This window comes from Maylandia zebra, linkage group LG14, assembly GCF_041146795.1.
Source record: "Maylandia zebra isolate NMK-2024a linkage group LG14, Mzebra_GT3a, whole genome shotgun sequence".
NCBI lineage: Eukaryota > Metazoa > Chordata > Actinopteri > Cichliformes > Cichlidae > Maylandia > Maylandia zebra.
In genome coordinates, this window is record NC_135180.1 from 4,116,777 (window position 1) to 4,136,691 (window position 19,915).

Sequence of the window (19,915 nt, forward strand, 5' to 3'; positions counted from 1 at the left end):
CCGCATGCCCTCCGCCCGCAAGAGGCGCCATAGGGGTCGGGTGCATTGTGTGCCGGGTGGCGGCCAGGAGCGGAGGCCCTGGCGGACTGACCCCCGGATGCCAAGACTGGCAATAGGGACATGGAATGTCACCTCTCTGGTGGGGAAGGAGCCTGAGTTAGTGGGTGAGGTTGAGAGGTACCGGCTAGATATAGTCGGGCTCACCTCTACGCATGGCTTGGGCTCTGGAACCAGTCTCCTGGAGAGAGGCTGGACTCTGTCTCAGTCTGGAGTTGCCCCTGGTGAGAGGCGGCGGGCTGGGGTGGGTATTCTAATATCCCTTCGGCTTGCTGCCGGTATGTTGGGGTTTTTCCCGGTGGATGAGAGGGTTTGTTCCCTGCGCCTTAGGGTCGGGGAACGAGTCCTGACTGTCATCTGCGCTTATGCGCCGAGTGGCAGTTCGGAGTACCCAGCCTTCTTAGAGTCCCTGGGGGGGGGGGGGGGGGGGGGGGGGTGCTGGAAGGTGCTCCACCTGGAGACTCTGTTGTCCTGCTGGGAGACTTCAATGCTCACATGGGTCTCCAGGAGTCTCCAGGTGGCCAATCACAGTTTGGCCATAACGAACACCCTGTTCGAACATAAGAGTGTCCATAAGTGCACGTGGCACCAGGACGCTCTAGGCCATAGGTCCATGATCAATTTTGTAATCGTATCACCAGACCTGCGACCATATGTTCTGGACACTCGGGTAAAGAGAGGGGCTGAGCTGTCAACTGATCACCACCTGGTGGTGAGTTGGATCAGGTGGCGGGGGAGGACGCTGGACAGACCCGGTGCACCTAAACGCGCAGTGAGGGTGTGCTGGGAACGTCTAGCAGAGGCCCCAGTCCGCGAGATCTTCAACGCACACCTCCGGCAGAGCTTCAACAGCATTCCGAGGGAGACTGGGGACATTGAGTCTGAATGGACCATGTTCAGCGTCTCCATTGCCGAAGCTGCTGCATTGAGCTGCGGCCGCAAGGTGGTTGGTGCCTGCCGTGGTGGTAATCCCCGAACCAAATGGTGGACACCAGAGGTGAAGGGAGCCACCAGGCTGAAGGAGTCCTATCGGGCTTGGTTAGCCTGTGGGACTCCGGAGGCAGCCGACAGGTATCGACAGGCCAAGTGGAATGCGGCTCGGGCAGTGGCTGAAGCAAAAACTCGGGTGTGGGAGGAGTTCGGAGAGGCCTTGGAAAAAGACTTTCGGACTGCCTCGAAGAGATTCTGGCAAACCGTCAGGCGTCTCAGGAGGGGAAAGCGGTGCTCTACCTGCACTGTGTATAGTGCTGGCAGAGCGCTGCTGACGTCGACTGAGAAAATTGTCAGGCGGTGGAAGGAATACTTCGAGGACCTCCTTAATCCCACTGACACGTCTTCCGAGGAGGAAGCAGAGTCTGGGGATGAGGGGAATGACCCGCCAATTTCCGGGGGCGAGGTCACTGAGGCAGTTAAACAACTCCTTGGTGGCAGAGCCCCTGGTGTTGATGAGGTCCGCCCCGAGTTCCTGAAGGCTCTGGACGTTGTAGGGCTGTCCTGGTTGACACGCCTCTGCAATGTTGCGTGGAGATCAGGGGCAGTACCTGTGGACTGGCAGACCAGGGTGGTGGTCCCCATCTTTAAGAAGGGGGACCGGAGGGTGTGTTCCAACTACAGGGGGATCACATTCCTCAGCCTCCCTGGGAAAGTCTATGCCAGGGTTCTGGAAAGGAGAGTTCGTCCGCTAGTCGAACCTCAGATACAGGAGGAACAATGCGGTTTTCGTCCTGGTCGCTGAACACTGGACCAGCTCTTTATCCTCTCCAGGATACTTGAGGGTGCATGGGAGTTTGCCCAAGCAGTCTACATGTGTTTTGTGGACTTGGAGAAGGCATTCGACCGTGTCCCTCGGGGTGTCCTGTGGGAGGTGTTGCGGGAGTATGGGGTGTCTGGCCCATTGCTACGGGCCATTCGATCCCTATACAACCGTTGCAAGAGCTTGGTTCGCATTGCCGGCAATAAGTCGGACTCGTTCCCGGTGGGTGATGGGCTCCGCCAGGGCTGCCCTTTGTCTCCGGTTCTGTTCATAATTTTTATGGACAGGATTTCTAGGCGCAGCCAAGTGGCGAAGGGCTTTCGCTTTGGTGGCCTCAGAATCTCATCTCTGATTTTTGCAGATGATGTGGTTCTGTTGGCTTCATCGGGTGAGGGCCTCCAGCTTGCACTGGAATGGTTCGCAGCCGAGTGTGAAGCAGCGGGAATGAGGAGGCCATGGTTCTCAGCCGGAAAAGGGTGGAGTGCCCACTCCGGGTCGGGGATGAGTTCCTGCCCCAAGTGGAGGAGTTCAAGTATCTCGGGGTCTTGTTCGCGAGTGATGGGAGAAGGGAGCCGGAGATCGACAGACGGATTGGGGCTGCAGCTGCAGTAATGCAGACGCTGCACCGGTCTGTCGTGGTGAAGAGGGAGCTGAGTGTAATTTACCGGTCGATCTACGTCCCTACCCTCACCTATGGCCACGAGCTGTGGGTAGTGACTGAAAGAACGAGATCGCGGATACAAGCGGCAGAAATGGTCTTCCTCCGAAGGGTGGCTGGCCTCTCCCTTAGAGATAGGGTGAGAAGTTTGGCCATCCGGGAGGGGCTCAGAGTAGAGCCGCTGCTGCTCCACATCGAAAGGAGCCAGCTGAGGTGGTTCGGGCATCTGACAAGGATGCCCCCTGGACGCCTCCTGGGTGAGGTGTTCCAGGCATGTCCCACCGGGAGGAGGCCCCGGGGCAGACCCCGGACACACTGGAGAGATTATATCTCTCGGCTGGCCTGGGAACGCCTTGGTGTTCCCCCGGATAAGCTGGAGGAGGTGGCTGGGGAGAGGGAGGTCTGGGCCTCTCTGCTTAGGCTGCTGCCCCCGCGACCCGGCCTCGGATAAAGCGGATGAAGATGGATGGATGGATGGATGGATGTAATTTTTCATCTAATTGAATACAATCTATTTATGTATGATTGTCAGTCCAAAGAGGGAGAGAGGAAAGAGGGGAACGTGAGGAGAAAGTACAAGGTCAGGAAGAACCAGGTAAGAAAACAGACAGGGAACAGTGACAGGCAAAACAAAACTGTTAAACTGACAAAGAGAAAAAACCTGATTTTACTCACACAATCTGGAAGTTGTGTTCTCCCTATATTAAAGCTGCTATACAGAATCTGCAAAACAAACTGGGTTGAAACATTTTTGACCCTCTTTAACAACATTCCAACATAACATTATAATGGATTGGGGAGATTAAAATTAATGATATATTTTTATGTGGTTCAGCCACAACTCTACTAAAACCTCAGCCAGTAATAGGTAGGCCAACTTTTGGACCGTCCACTTGTCTGTATGACTGCCGCAATACGTACATCACATTTGCACACTATCAGAAAGAGCCAAACAGCCCTGGTGGAGTGAGGAGCTGTAAAGAGAAGCAGATGCTCTGTTTATATTCTAAAAATGTTTTAAGCTTGTTTCAAAGATTCTGTACTGCAGCTTTAAATGTTTTCCAAAAGCACACATACACTTCTCCAAAAGTTGATTCTGTTCATCTGGACGTAGCGTTTTGTGGGAGAAACGTTTCGTCACTCATCCGAGTGACTTCTTCAGTCTCAGCTGACTGCAGGTTTCCCCAATCTTATAAACAGTTACATTTGCATAATGACTGAAACCAGCCCACTGACGGAACAATGGGCTGGGAGGTCAGTTCCTTAATCTTAATCACACATACACTTATCAGTGTTTCTCAAACTTTTTACAGTGTGTACCACCTGATAAAAATGTCAAGCTCTCCAAAGTACCACTATGAAAGCATGAAACTCATAAATCTTACAACACAAAATTTGTATTATTAAATTAGTAAAATTAGTATCCTCAGTAAAGATTTTTTCATATATTGTATACATTCTACCACAGGCAAAGTTGCCTCCATTTTTATAGTTTTTATTAATATTTTGTAATAATTTATTTGTAATAATTTATTCTGTTTCGGGAGTGTTTTTTTAATGTATCTGTATTATATTATACAAACACATTAAAAGTGAATCTCTGTCCAAAAAATGCACTCAATTTACTTCTTACTCACTATGAGCATCATTTATTATTCTCCTCCAGTAATTAAGGTTAGGATATGTATTTTTTTTTTTTATTCCAATCCATTCTTCTTTTGCAGCATTTAAATAACCTTTATCAGATTTGATGGTTTTGTTACAGACTTTTCTGTAACAAAAACACCAAGTGTTTTGCTTTTCTTTCAAAAATGTGGTATTAAATTGTGTTAAAATGTACAAAACAGTGATGTCATGATTTGTGACGAGGACCCAGGCACAGAGAGACTTGATGAATTTAAGAATCTTATGATTTAATAAAGACATTTGCAGACTTGCACAGAGATGGTAAAATTATGATGACTGATAACGGAGACGAAGACAACAGACGATGAGGACAGGGAGGATGCATGGACCGAAAGAGACAGGGAAGAAGTCTCATTGTGACGAGTAAAGTGTATCTGCTGGGCAGCTCTCTGGGTGCTCAGCACCCCCAAAGCTCTGATCCTAGAATCGCCCCTGGTCTGAAGCAAGAGGAGTAGCGATTCCACAGTTCCAGTTAACTGGATGGTGAGCCAACCCAAGAGTCGGTAAGATTGTTGAGGCTTTATTGAAGCCAGAGCTTCGTTTCCATTGCATGTTGAAACAGATACCTGCAAGACTTCAAACTTTCCCTCTTCACTGGAGTGTGGTAGGACAAACAATTAATATATTGTCAAATATACTATTTTGTGCACTGTTACTCTGGTGTGGTTCTTCATTATTGATGTTTATACCTTGGGTTCCTGCCAATCTTAGATCCTCTGATATTGGCCAAGTAAGATTTTTGTTATTCTTATTACTAAAATGTAAGTAGGTTTACACTGGGTCAGGCGTGGGTGGAGAGCAGCAGAGCTGCAGCTGACAGAGGGAAGCAGTAGCCAAGTTTTAACAGCATAGGACTGTTTAGATTTGCAGAAGCAGTGTGTGTACAACCAAAAAACAGAAAAGATGTCTGAACAACTAAAAACAGTGTCCTTCTGTGTGTTGGGCTTCGCTGCACCCTTGAGTGTTACAACATGCTCTCTTTGTCGTTTAAACTTCAATTCTGAATTATCCTTAAATTCACAGCTTGTAAAAGAAGATTTTCTGGAAGTATTTTGACCAACAAAGAATGTTTGGCAGCCTCATAAAAACATAGTATTAGGTAATTAAAAAATAAATAAATAAAAGTTACAAAAAATACACATTTCTGATAAATGTACTCAAGTTGTGCATGCGACCCACTCTACCATCTGAGCCACTCATTAGGAGGATGTGTCCTTCAAGGTAGCACAGTGTGAAGGAAGGATGAATGTGGCATGTGAAGTTAATGTTTTGTGGTGCGATTTAGCAGGATTGTGGGGAGGTGGCATAGCGGAACAGTTGACCAGCTGACCCTTCGCAGGTCTGACATTCTTCACCATCCATCTGTTCACCCTGCTGTCCTCTGAACCCCATGGACCCAACAGAGGCTGTCTCCCACCCACCCAACTGTCTACCCATAAGGCATCTAATGTAATCTGATGTGGATGTGTTACAGACAAATCTATCCAAGGCAGCAATAATGGTTGGTCAGGTAGTTAAACAATGTGTGGTACATGTTGATAGTGTCATTTTTTTTATTATGGAAATAGTTGTAAGAAACTACACAATCTAATGATTGGTTAATATAATGATCCTTTAATGGTTTTTCATAAACATTCCCAAACCACTGGCACCATAATGAATTAAGGTCAGTGTAAGCTACGTAGAGCACTGAACATTTTCACCATTAAGCTGCTTAGCAAATTAGTTTTTGTTTCTTTTGTTATGTTTCTCTATGTCTGTGCTTATTAAAAAATTCATACTATGCAAATATTAGGTCTTGATAGGCAGTGTTGGGTAAGTTACTATAAATTAGTAACTTAGTTACATTACTAGTTACTTCTAGTTACTGGGGCGATCGTGGCCAAAGAGTTGGCAGTTCGTCTTGTAACTGGAAGGTTGCCGGTTCAATTCCCAGCTCTGTCTGTCTTGGTCGTTGTGTCCTTGGGCAAGACACTTCACCTACCGCCTACTGGTGATGGCCAGAGGGGCCGATGGCGCAATATGGCAGCCTCGCTTCTGTCAGTCTGCCCCAGGGCAGCTGTGGCTACAACTGTAGCTGCCTCCACCAGTGTGTGAATGTGAGAGTGAATGAATAGTGGCATTGTACAGCGCTTTGAGGGCCCCGAAAAGCACTATATAAATGCAATCCATTATTATTATCAAAAGCAAGGCAAGGCAAGTTTATTTGTATAGCACAATTCAACAACAAGGTGATTCAAAGTGCTTTACAGAGACATTAGAAACAAAAACAAATAAAAAGCATGATTTAAAACAAGCAAACAAACTAACTAACAAACAAACAAAACAGTATATAAAATCAAAAATCAAAACAGATAAAATCAGAACAGTAGATAAAATCAGTAGTTAAAATGTAAGTTTTGAAATTTAAGCTTAAGTGCGGATTTGGTGCTTTATTTAAATGCAGCTGAGAACAGGTGAGTCTTCAACCTGGATTTAAATAAACTGAGTGTTTCAGCTGATCTGAGGCTTTCTGGGAGTTTGTTCCAGATATAAGGAGCATAAAAGCTGAATGCAGCTTCTCCGTGTCTTGTTCTGACTCAGACACTCAGTTACTTCGAGTTACTCGTTACTTTCAAAGTAAAGTTTCAAAGTAAGTTTCTAGCTCTTATTAAGAAAGGTAGGACGATTTGCCACTAAATTTTAGCTGTTAGTATGCTTGTAGGTCACACTCACAAAGGTAGGATGGTTTGGCACTTAATTTCGTGTTGTGCCATGCGCAGAAACAACGGGTAGGATGGGTTCCCAGAACAACTGGACTTGCGACAGAAAAGCCGATCAGCTGATCATTGATCAGTTTCATGATTGAAGTTGCAACAGGAGAGGGAGGGGGAGAGAATGAGAGAAGAAGAGGCAGCTGTGCAGCGTAAAGACAAAATAACTCCAGCTTTGTGTCTTTTTCATTGTAGCTGAAGTCCGGGACAAACTGTGTTCCTTTTCACCTCAATACGAAACCCGTAATATTTTCTCTGAATACGAGACGATTCCGTTTTTTACGGGACGGTTGGCAACTCTAATAATTAACCTTATGAACAAAATAAACTTCAACATCAGTAACATCATAGCACCCACCCAGCTGTATAGAAACTCCGCCATGCTAGCTAGTACCCAGTACGAAAACGTCAGCATAACGAAAATAAACTCCACCTAAACTTGGTTTATATCTGACCCAGATAGACTGCAGGTCATAACTTCTTACCTGAAGTTCAGTTCACCTGACACCGGCGGCCGCCTCGGGTCTCTCCCCCTCCTGCCTCCCCTTTCCCTCATCCACCTGCTGGCCTCCACCACTTGCTAATGTTACTGAATCTGTGGAAGCTCCACGATAGCCCAGGGCTCGCAAAATCGCTAGCCCGAGTCGGGTTATCATATAGCCCGACAGGCAGGGCTGAGATAGATTTTGGTCGCCCGACCGGAGATATCGCTAGCTCCGGGACGTCGGGCTAGCGATTTTGCGAGCCCTGTAGCCACCACATGAAGTAACGAATAACGACCCTATCTAAATCCCAGTAACGATTAACGCGTTCCTGATTTTGGCATAATAACTAGTTACCGTGCTTGTTACCACAATAATAACGTAGTTACTGTAACGCGTTACTTAATAACGCATTAGTCCCTACACGAAGCTTATTCAAATGGCGGCCCGCGGGCCACATGCAGCCCAGAAGCAACCTGCGAGTGGCCCTGCCTGTGGTCCTGGCAGAAACACAGAGCAAACGCAAAAAATTAATTAATTAATTAATTTTAAAAAATTAAAAATTCCTACAGCGTAGTGTAGACTGTGAATGCAACACTCCTAGTAGCCTAGCAATATTTAACCCACAATGCACCGTGATGTAAACATATTAAACAATCATCATATATACAGTATGATGTGACAACAGCATGTCTTTCTCAGTCCAAACGCGTAAATTTGACAATGAAAACCGTCGGTTTAACCCTGCCTGGACTGACAAATACTTATTCATTTTACTGCCAAATCCAAATGCCAAACCTATGTGTTTAATTTGCAGTGAGTGTATAAAGGAATAAAAAAAATTACTTGTTTTTCAATATAGTTGTGTGGGTTTGAAATTGATCATGATCTGCTGCTTACTGCTGGCCCCTTGATCGTGGCTCAAGAGTTGGGAGTTCGCCTTGTAATTGGAAGGTTGCCAGTTCGAGCCCCGGCTTGGACAGTCTCGGTCGTTGTGTCCTTGGGCAAGACACTTCACCCGTTGCCTACTGGTGGTGGTCAGAGGGCCCGGTGGCGCCAGTGCCCGGCAGCCTCGCCTCTGTCAGTGCGCCCCAGGGCGGCTGTGGCTACAATGTAGCTTGCCATCACCAGTGTGTGAAAGTGTGTGGATGGATGACTGAATGTGTAAAGCGCTTTGGGGTCCTTAGGGACTAGTAAAGCGCTATATAAATACAGGCCATTTACCATTTACTGGCTGCAAAAAAATATCTGGCCCAGATAAATTCCTCAGTTTGAAATCTGGCCCAACTAACGTCTTAGTTGAATAGCCATGCCCTACACTGTTGATAGGTCTTATAGAAATGAGGAAAAGATACGTTGTTGAAAGTACAACATAACGAGGTGGTATTCTGCATATATTAATAACAGCAGAGGTCTAATGTGGTTTTTGAGGAGACTGGACCTTATTTCTATAGTCTTATGTTGCAGAGGTCGATGGTGATGAGGTATCTGAGCGTTGATCGACAACAAAGGAGAACTGTTCGGGCTGAGGCTCCAGCTGTCCTCAAATGCATTTGAGGACAGCTGGAGGACAGTTTATTTAAGGACATACATTTGAGGACATTTAATGATTTTTTTACTCCTCCCATTGGAGGAGTAAAAAAATCATTAAATAAACGTTTGAATCTCTACACCATCATGTATCAGAGACAACTCCTGTTAAAATGTTGAAATGCTTCTTCCACTGAAAATGTTATGTCCAAATAAACAGATTCGGCTTTCTGAGTATGCCTTACCTGGATTATTGGGTATGCTTCAAGACTGTACAGGGCTATACTCCCTGATTAGATGAAGTACAAATGGATAGGGATTAAAAGCATCCTGCAAATGAAACCAAAACATATCTCAAGGCAAAGAAACAGTCTATTATAACATTGTCACCCGATCCCAATTTAATAGAGGATCCTGTTTAGTTACTGAAGACAAAACTGAAGGCAGAGGGACAAACAAACAGGCAGCAACTAAACTGAGCTGCAGCTAAAGCCTGGCAAAGCATAGCAAGGTTGTATAAACAGCATCTGACCACGTCCATGCACTCTAGACTTCAGACTGTCAGTTTCGACTGCAAAGGATCTTATCAAGTATTTTTTTTAAATCCTTAGATTTAAATTTATCTTAGATTTTTTAGTTCTTAAATTTTGGGGGACTTCAGTCGCATCTTTGCTTTGGTTTAAAATCCACTTTGATGATGTTCAGAGGCAAAATTGATTTTTTTCTTCAAGAGCTAACTGCAGACTTGTTGATTGTTGTTCCAACCTCTCCAACCATCCATCCATTTGTTGGAAGAGTTACCAAGGAGCAGCCATTTTTTTCTCTAAAAGGTGGAAGAACTTAGCTTAGCATAAGAATTTTGGAACAATGTCTTTTGGACAGACAACACCAAACATCACCATTGTGTGTAACCTCTACCCTGCCGCTAAACACGTGATGGAAGACAAGACTGATTTGTTCAGTTTGTTTTGCAGTCACTCGACACCCTGGGACATTGCAGTCAGAAAAAAATGAGCTGATCATGAACTCCTCTGTGTGATCCAAGCTTGTCTGGCAGCTGGATTTTTGCCAAAACTACGTCATGGAACATGTCAGTGATCCTGAGCACACCAGCAAATATAACCCAATACCTGAAAAAGAAAAAAAAAAGTCAAAGTCGAGGCTTGTTGCTCTGCCAAGACATTAAGAGAGCTGTACATAAACAAATGGCCTGTGATAAAAAAAAGAGTTCATCCACAAGAGAGAAACAGACAAGGTCTCTCATTACATCATAATTACTTAAACTTATGGCTGCTAAAGATGAATCATTGTGTGAAGTTATTCCCACACTGCTTCTCTATTTTGGTCCAGGTTTTTGACATGGTCTAATATGTTGTGTGGTATGACCTCAACTTCAAAAATTTATTTTTTGTAAAACTTTACAAAGTTTACGTCATTTGTTGTTTTTTACTGTGCCACAATATTACACAATGAAATTATGACATTTCTACCTGTCTGTTCCAGGGTTGCAGAGAAGTGACCTGTGGCCTGAGTAGGCTTTCTGTGGTTATATAACTGATACAGGTGCACTTTGATCTGCTGAGTGTTGCATTAGCTGTGCTGGAAAAAGGAAAGATAAAACTGGAAGGACCCTGCCACAGATGACCCATGATTTTAGTCCCAGACCAGGCCTGCCCACAATATGTTAACTAATATTTCAGAGAAGTGTTTACTTGCACCATTTAGAAGACACTTTTTTTTACTAAATGTGAATTCTGCCTAAGTTCTGTTGTAAAATTAGTTCATCATTAGGTTTTCTGTGACAGACAATTGAAGTGTGGATGAATTATTAAAGCTGCTTCTTCTGAAATATTTGAAAATGTTTTCAGTTTTTTGTTTCTGTTTGTTTATTTAGATAATTGAAAGACTGTCTTCAGTTTTGTTCTGCACTATAAAATAGTAAAACAAATAAAGGAATAAAATATTAAATATGTTGTTATTTTCACATTTTTTTTCCTGCAGTATTTTTTGTCTTTACACTTCTTTTATTCCTATAAATGATTATTAGAACAAAAGTATTCGTTCAAATAGGTATTATTATTATTATTATTATTAATATTATTACTACTACTACTACTATTACATACAGTTATTATTTATTTAATATTTTGGTTTTGTGTGTGTGTGTGTTTTTGTTCCTGAAATTTTTGTCCCAGAATACAAATTAAACGAAATATATTTCACCATTAATTCTATATTTTGCTCCCAGTGGCCTTGGCTAAATCATATATTCTTAGTAGTCCGTCTGATTTATGAGCAGAAAACGAGGCACCAAATACAGCCCAAAAGAAGTTTGAACATTTACAGCTGAGCTGCAGAGTTGGCTCCTTGTCATTACATATGGTGGCAATATTTTCCCTACAGAAGATTTTCAGGCACTCCTGCTATGCGGTGTGCCTTATTGTCAAACGGACCTGACGTAGATCCAGACAACAACACAACGCACTTCTGATCATAACCGCGAAGAGTTCAGCTCGGTCCAGCATAAGCGTTCGGTTCCTGCTCGGCGTGGCGGAAATCCAGGCTCCTGACCGCCAACACTCAGGGCAAAGTTCCTGGAGGCTTTTGTTCGTCCTTCCCCTGGCGTTAGTAGGCGGATCTGTGGAGCACTTTTAAAAACGCGTGACCTCGATCTGTGAGCTCTGTGTGTGAGTTAAACATGTCGACCAGCGGAGATTTTGATTGCATAGTGATCGGGGCAGGCGTCCAGGGCTCCTTTACGGCCTATCAGCTGGCAAAAAAGAACAAGAAGACTCTGCTGTTGGAGCAGGTGCGTCATGAAACGATTTTGAGTCAAGAGTCTAACTTGAGCCATTGCATTTTAATCAGGTTTCTCTACGTTCCACTGTAACAGTACTCCATTACAGTTTACTTATAATTGACTACAAGTTCATAGAATGCATAGAAAATGTCACGAAAGAAGAAAGTATGAAAGAGTAGTTAGGAAAATACCATCAAAAGTAAAACTACTTAATTCACGAGTATGATAGGCAGTGAAGTTTAGTGTACTTTTTATTTTCCTTAAACAAAACAATATACAGATACGTGAAACAATAAGCAGATAAGTCACATACAGCACAGACAAAGGCGAGCAAAACAAGTAGAGTCCTTGTATTTGAAATGAAATATTTGTGTCTGTGCATCTACTTAAGTTTCATATTAGTATTATTAGAAGGTAGAGCCAAGAGGGGTATGGAAATTAAATATAAATACATGAGTAAAGAAAAACAAGTATTAAAAGTAATGTTATTACAGAACATTACCACAGTCCCTGAGGTGGTGGTGGTCCTGGTCTTCCTAGCCTAGACGTTTGAACTCTGATGTAGTGACGGTATCAGAGTTTCTCAGGTTGGGTGAACATTATGCATTTCATAGTTTGAAAACGTTATTCTTCATTCCTGATTCATTTTTTTTCCCTTTTCGGAGTCGTTTCCAGACGTCTTAAAGGAGGAAGCTCACCTGGAGGGTTTAGCCAATTTAAAGAAAAAAAAGAAGCTCCCAAACCCTGAGGAGGGGAGCCATTTAGAAGCTGACACACTGGTTGTGTTGAAGGAGTTAATCATGCAAACTGTATTGTATTTTAACTCTGACTTTATCATTTTTATCAAGCTGCTGGTTATTACTTCTATAAATTCCACAGTAGAGGAAACGTGCCTTAGGCAAAAATTGTTGTGATTTGACTACATAAATAATATTTTATCAAATTGAATTGAACTGAGTAGACAGGCCTTAAAACTGACGACTCTGCCTCCCATTCTACTTTTGAAAACTCTTGGAATCACCAGTAAGCCTGCAGTCTGAGAGCAAAGTGCTCTGTTGGGATAAAAAGTTACTATAAGGTCATTAAAATATGACGCGGTCTGATTATTTAAGAGTCTGTATGTAAGAAGAAGGATTTTAAATTCAGTTCTGAATTGAACAGGGAGGCAATGAGTAGAAGTTAATATGGGAGAAATGTGCTCTCTCTTTCTGGTCCCAAGGGAAAAAAAAGAGAATTTTTTTATAGCAATGATGTCAATTAAAATTTATGCAGTGTTTTGTAATAATATTGCCTAAAGGAAGTATGTGTAAAATGTACTTTTTCCTACCACATAACTCTTTGGAACTTTGTGGCTACTTTTGTGTACGAGGAAGACTCCGCACAAAACCTCTGCAGCGAAGTTCCTATTTCACAGCAGTGTCATATCTGCAGTGAAATATTGTGGTCAGTGGTACTGAATAATGCATTAAGGTCTAGCAGGACAAGCACAGAGATGAGTCCACTGTCCACAAAAAAATATCATTCATAACTTTCACTAGTGCTGTTTTTTTCTGAATCTTGATTGAAACTCTTAAAAAAACATTACTTTACAAATGATCAGTAAACTGTTTTTGAGGTAAAGGGAAGGTTAGAAATTAGCCTGTAATAAGCTAAGGATCAAACAATGGCTTTATGAATAATGGTTTATTTGCCACTGCCTTAAAAGCCTGTGGTACGAAGCCTGTCAATAAAGACAGATCATCCTCTTTAAACTTGAAGAATTAATTCATGGTGGACTTTGGGCAGTCTTGGCAGTAATGGGGTCTAAAAGGCACATTGATGGTTTAGAGGAAGAAATTATTGAAGTTAACTTAGAAAGATTGATAGTAGAGACCTATCTAATATCAGCAGTTATTAGAGCTGGCGTACTTATTGATACATCTGTGGGACAGTTAAAGAAATATTTGGTTCAACAGAGCTTTGACTCTTTGTCAGCCTGGCTCGAATTCTCAAAAGAAACCTAGGGTTGTGCCTGTTTTCCTCAATGAATTAAAAAAGTAAAGTGTCCTGGCTTTACAGAGGTGGGTTTTAGGCGGTGCTGCCCCGGGTGAGGAGCAGCAGTGGGATCTGTGCTTTCTCCAGGAAAAGGAGGACTGGAGTGCTGAAGCAGCAAGTGCCTCTGACAAACCCCAATCGAGTAGTCTGGCGTTGTTAAGGCGGCCTAGGCAGAGACCATTTTCCCCTGGATTGGGATACAGGTGGCAGTGGTGGAGGAGAATAGACAGTTGAAGAGGCTAGAGAGTGAGTGGAGAGTAGAGAGGCTGGTGTGAAGCAGAGACCGGCCACTCTTATCACCAGAGGATTGGGCAGGGAGGGATCAGTATCTTTGAAGTCCTCCAATAGCCAAGTGAGTCCCATAATGTAGGGATTCGTTGTCTGGAGTGCGTCGCTGTCAGTCCCTCACCATTGACTGTGTCCATGTTACCAGTTGTGTCATTCTGTGATGATTGTGGAGAATTTGGACCCAAAATGCAGACTTCAAGACAGATTTCAATAAATGAAAAAATAAGCTTTAGTTACATAAGGCAGCAAGTCCAGATGTAGTCAAAAGTAGTCCTAAACAGGTAACACGTGAGGAACACACTCAAACAGTACAATGTAACAAAGAACTGAAGACAGCTAAGGGTTAATTTCAAAGGTATTCAGACTTCCCCTTCTATATACTTTTTGACTGGGTCTGGTTTTCCTCAGCTGGTCTTGTTGTCTTTAGTTTATACAAAAATGTACAGTAAATGAGTCATAATGATATTTGCGGCCTGCAGTTTTATGTACTTTTGAGCATTTTCTTACTTCAATGCAGAAGTAATTTAACCAGTTGTTTTCATGCTTATATTTTCCAGTTTGTACTGCCCCACAGCCGAGGGAGTTCCCATGGCCAGACCCGCATCATCCGCAAGGCCTACGAGCAGAACTTCTACACCCACATGATGGAGGAGTGCTATGAACTGTGGGCTCAGCTGGAGAGGGAGGCAGGAGTGAAATTGTACAGGTAAGGAGTCAGCAGAAGAACAGAGAGAAAACCCAGAACAAGGAGATTTGTTACGTTCAAGGTGTTATGTACGCACAAGAGCAACAACTCAATCTACAGGAGCTATTAATGCATGACTTTCTCATTACCTCCAGCATCACTGAATTGGCCGTTGACAGCTCCTATGCTTTTGAATGTGGTGTAAATAACCTCATTAATATTTTGTAAAGTAGTTTGTAAAGTTATGAGTGACTATTATATTGTTGGAGTGGATGCTTTTATTTTGAAAGTCACAGAGCGACAAAGTTGCCGTAAATCAAGTGGCGTAAACCATACAGCAAACCAGACAGAAGCGCGAGTTTTAATGCACAGAGAGAAGGTGTGCTCTATGGTTAATGGACGGGAATGGGGAAAAGAACGGCTATTAAGGTGCAATACTGAGTTGTAAGCAGTTTCTTAGCACCTGGTTACATGTGGAACGGTGCCTTTTTGTCTTTTTCTTTTTTCTTTTTTTTTTCTTTTCTTTTTAAACTTTCGGAACCTCATTTCATTCACAGAGACAGTGGCATAAATCTGTGTGTAACCCCCATCAGCACTTTCACTTTCCTGATCATCCATCCATCCATCCATTTTCATCCGCTTTGTCCGGGGCCGGGTCGCGGGGGCAGCAGCCTAAGCAAAGAGGCCCAGACCTCCCTCTCCCCAGCCACCTCCTCCAGCTTATCCGGGGGAATACCAAGGCGTTCCCAGGCCAGCCGAGAGATATAATCTCTCCAGCGTGTCCTGGGTCTGCCCCGGGGCCTCCTCCCGGTGGGACATGCCTGGAACACCTCACCCAGGAGGCGCCCAGGGGGCATCCTTGTCAGATGCCCGAACCACCTCAGCTGGCTCCTTTCGATGTGGAGCAGCAGCTGCTCTACTCTGAGCCCCTCCCGGATGGCCGAACTTCTCACCCTATCTCTAAGGGAGAGGCCAGCCACCCTTCGGAGGAAGCTCATTTCTGCCGCTTGTATCCGCGATCTCGTTCTTTCGGTCACTACCCACTAGAGCAGGGCGATATGGCCAAAAATATTTATCACGATATATATTTGAAAATTTGCGATAACGATATAACTGACGATATAATTGATGCGAGACAAAATACAACTCCACAACATTACTAGCGCAAAAAGACAACCTTCCATTTATTTTCACTTAAACAAGAAGCTGGTTTTTATGTACATTAAAGCTTTATAAAAATGTAACAGTGCAAATGCAAATTCCTTGCTGAAAGTTTAACCAAAAGGCATTTCCAGTAGAAATGGGCTGACATATCCTGAGCATAACCATGTATAATATCCACTGAAGTTAAAAAGAGGTGCTTTGCAACATTAAACTGCAGTGTGCAGTACGTATTTTTCGAACCATAAGGTGCACGGGATTATAAGGCACATTAAGCGAAACAAAGCAGTCAGATAAATCAAACTTTATTAAACTCATTCTTCTTGCTTCCTCCACTTCTGTACCATTGATTCATTAATGTTGAATTCTCTGGCAGCTGCTCTATTCCCATGTATATTAATGACTGACCTCGTATTGTGGATGGATTATCTCAGTTGTTCTCCTGACTGAAGTTTGGTCCGTTTACAGCATCCTGCCATGCGATTGCATTTGTCTCTAACCATGAGGAACCTTCACGTTAACTTTTATAAGTGGAAAAGTGTTAGTGTTCGTCCTCCAGCTTCACTGTTTATGTTATGCTAACATAGCTGTGTCGCTAGCGATCACATAGCACATCATTATATACCAGCTAGCCCAACTTCAGTAACCCTACAAACGTCACTGCTGTTTAGTTTCCTGTCTTCATTTATGTTGGAAGTGATAGCAGAGCTGTACGTTTGATTTTTTTCAGAAATCTCTCAGTCAGAACATGCTATATCATGCTTAGGTAACTAGCGAAACTAGCGAGCTAACTTCCGCTAGCTTCCTGCTAACTTCTAACTCCGTTAAATGTAATAACTTTTGTTTTCATGGATGCCTGGAAGTTAAACTTCATAGTTACACCTGGTAAAGCAGCAATGCTGATCGTTTTATTAAAGATGAAAGAATTTAGACAGTTTTCAACTCTCAGTGATGCTGCAGTGTTGTTTGACCTGAAGTCAAATATTCGGAGTTTAGGACCCAGATTACTCCCAGATTTAAGAGCATCTTAGTCCGACAAATACGACAATAACAACGGCCGCTTGCATGTTCTGCAAAAAAATGTGCTTTGTTGTGTATCTGACAGACAAACACCAAACCAGTTCCACATCACGGAAGTTGCACCATTTTTACAAACCAATTCTGGTTCCTCAACAATCGGCCATGTGCGTATGAAAACAAAGGCACTGCGCATGCGCATTTTACTCCCATTTTATCGCGATATTTCATTTTCCTATCGTTGCCTAACATTATACCGGTATTACCGTGAACGGTATAATATGGCCCAGCCCTACTACCCACAGCTCGTGGCCATAGGTGAGGGTAGGGGCGTAGATCGACCGGTAAATTGAGAGCTTCGCTTTTACAGTCAGATCCCTCTTCACCACGACGGACCGGTGCAGCGTCCACATTACTGCAGCTGCAGCCCCAATCCGTCTGTCGATCTCCGGCTCCCTTCTCCCATCACTCGCGAACAAGACCCCGAGATACTTGAACTCCTCCACTTGGGGCAGGAACTCATCCCCGACCCGGAGTGGGCACTCCACCCTGATCATATTCCTTTAAACTGTCCCATTTTGTCTCATTACCAGTAATTTTGATAGCACATTGTTTCATTATTTGTGTCTCAAAATAATAGTTTGTTGTACTAGAACACACTCACATTATGTTCCTTAGAAATACTGCAAATTCCCTGGTCTACAGCTTATGACTGATGGGTCTGCAAGTAAAGGCCACCTGTGCCCTTGAGCTGTTAAAAAAAATGACTGCATCACAATGAGAAATGTTCAAGCCAGGCTGGTTTGAGCAGCTGCTTCTAGAATATAAGCCATTAAAAAAGAGCAAGAGCTAAGCTAAAATCTACCCTCTGGACTATCTTCCTTTCCCTGTCATGTATATGACAGTGTGTTAGCACATCCATCAGCTGAAGCTGTACCATGCGTCACCTGTTATGTCAGGTCAGGTCAAATGACGTATCACATTTATGAGTCTACATGATTTTTTTTGCTTTCTCTGTCACACATTTGCAAGCACACAACCACACACATTAAATTGTGTGATGAATGGCTAAGCTGTGGTTGCAAGTGACTTATGGCTGCTGACAGATTTCGGAATGGCTTTGTGAAAGCAGTGCTGGCGCAGGTGGGTCAGTTATCTCTCAGACAGATCTCTGAATCAGACCCTCTCACTATAGGACTCAATAACTTAACACACTGGAGCTGGGGTATTACCACTAGTAATGATGTCCAGCCACTATGATGTCACAGGTGATATTAATGGGTCCATTTATTACTTGGTTTCATAGTTTTGTTCACCATCTGTAATTAATGCATCAAAGAACTGATGGTATATGATAACTTAATATTCTGCGGGTAAGGTCCTTAACGTTTCGATTTTTAGTGAACTTGAGTTTACTGGCTGAGTCCATCTCTCGTTAAACTGTGCAGTATCTTTGTAACCGTAGTCACGGCATGTAACACTTTTCGTGCTTGTATTTATATAAACTGAATATTGAGTTTTGTCTTCACACCGTTGACACTGCAGAGCAACTTTCCAGAGTGTGAATACTGGATGCGATACAGCTGTACTGCCCTGTACCACCCCTCCCCTGCAGTGGAGCCATAGATGCGATGGCTGCTGTTTTTTCCACCTGTGGACACACCTGCCCACCTCCCAAGTGGTAGCCCAGCTACTGTACTTCCCTCCATCCAACCGCACACATCTTCAGGTTGACCGTGAGCTCCGCCCGCCACAGGGACTCCAGGGTGGCATCCACCTGCTGCACATGCTCTGCTGTGGTGTTGCTGTGGATGATGACGTAGATGGCAGCATATGCAGTGTGTGGATGCAGCACCCGGTCCATGAGGCACTGAAAAGTGGCGGGGGCTGCAAACAAGCTGAACGGAAGTGAACCGTGATACAATCAATCAATCAATCAATCAAAGCTTTATTCGCCACATGCAGGTTGCCCTCGAGTGAAATGGTACCCCCCCTCCGTCATTACACACACAACACAGACATTACATGGGGATACAAGTCGGAGATCGGTAGCATTACAGAAAAACACTGAAATATACACTACAATGGGAAAGTACAAGAGGAAAAAAAGAGACCTCTACTCGTGCTGTGCTTCCATGGCAGGACAGCATGAGAACAGGAAACAAAAAAACTCCTCTGCACAAAAAGCACATAAATGTCCACAGCACAACTTTGTGAAAGACATAACAAGCCACAGGATTGGGTGGGGGGGTGAGGAGTAATACGAAGCGAGCACAGCAGCCGCCCTGCACAGCGCTACCATTCCAGCGCGGCACACAGACCCACCGTGTTCCCCCGCAGGAAACAAGCATCGAAGGCGTGATACCTTGTTCACCTTGCAGTAGTTGACACAGAAACATATAGAACCATCTTTCTACAACACAAGAACTATGGAGCTACACTACGCACTGTAGTGACTCTTCTATTACTTCCATTTTCAGCCAAATTCTGTATGAACAATTTGTCTTTTATGCTCAGGTAACCAATAAGGCTGTGCATGCACTGTCACAACTAGGGACGTTTCAAAATGTATCTCTAAGAAAGTGGTGGGAACGATCAGGGGAGAGAACACCTCAGCGCTGTTGCAATGCAGCAATATCTGCTCTCTATTGTGAGATAGTTATCATAATTGAGGGAGGCGGGGATGGTTGAATTTTTTCCTTAACTAGAAATGTGGTTTCAGCCTCTCTCTATGCTTTTAGGAAGGTGATATACCCGTGTGGCTCCACCCGTGTCTGACCCCCACCACTTCAAAGTCACTGTGTGACCGTAAAGGGTCCTCACCACTTGGCAAGTAACCTAGAGCTGTATGAAGGGTGGAATATGAGTACTTGGGTTTTTTAATTTAAGGAAAATGCCAATTGAGCTCCACAGTGGCAGGCAGTGAACACAGGGCCCATTCAAGGACGTAGAGCTCTCATAACCCTCAGAATATTCACATTACTGGTTTGTTGAAGGTCATTTTGTAGGAC

At 43.8% G+C, this 19,915-nt stretch overlaps 1 protein-coding gene across 1 annotated transcript in view; it reads left to right on the forward strand.

Moving 5' to 3' along the window:
• The first annotated feature begins 11,484 nt into the window (after positions 1-11,484).
• The window catches only part of pipox (pipecolic acid oxidase), a 31,950-nt gene continuing 23,519 nt past the window's right edge, over positions 11,485-19,915 (forward strand). The window contains exons 1-2 of the mRNA XM_004572783.4: positions 11,485-11,728; positions 14,599-14,747. Of these exons, the coding sequence (XP_004572840.2) occupies positions 11,618-11,728; positions 14,599-14,747 (260 nt within the window). The 5' untranslated portion in view covers positions 11,485-11,617. The remainder of the gene's footprint in view (positions 11,729-14,598; positions 14,748-19,915) is intronic.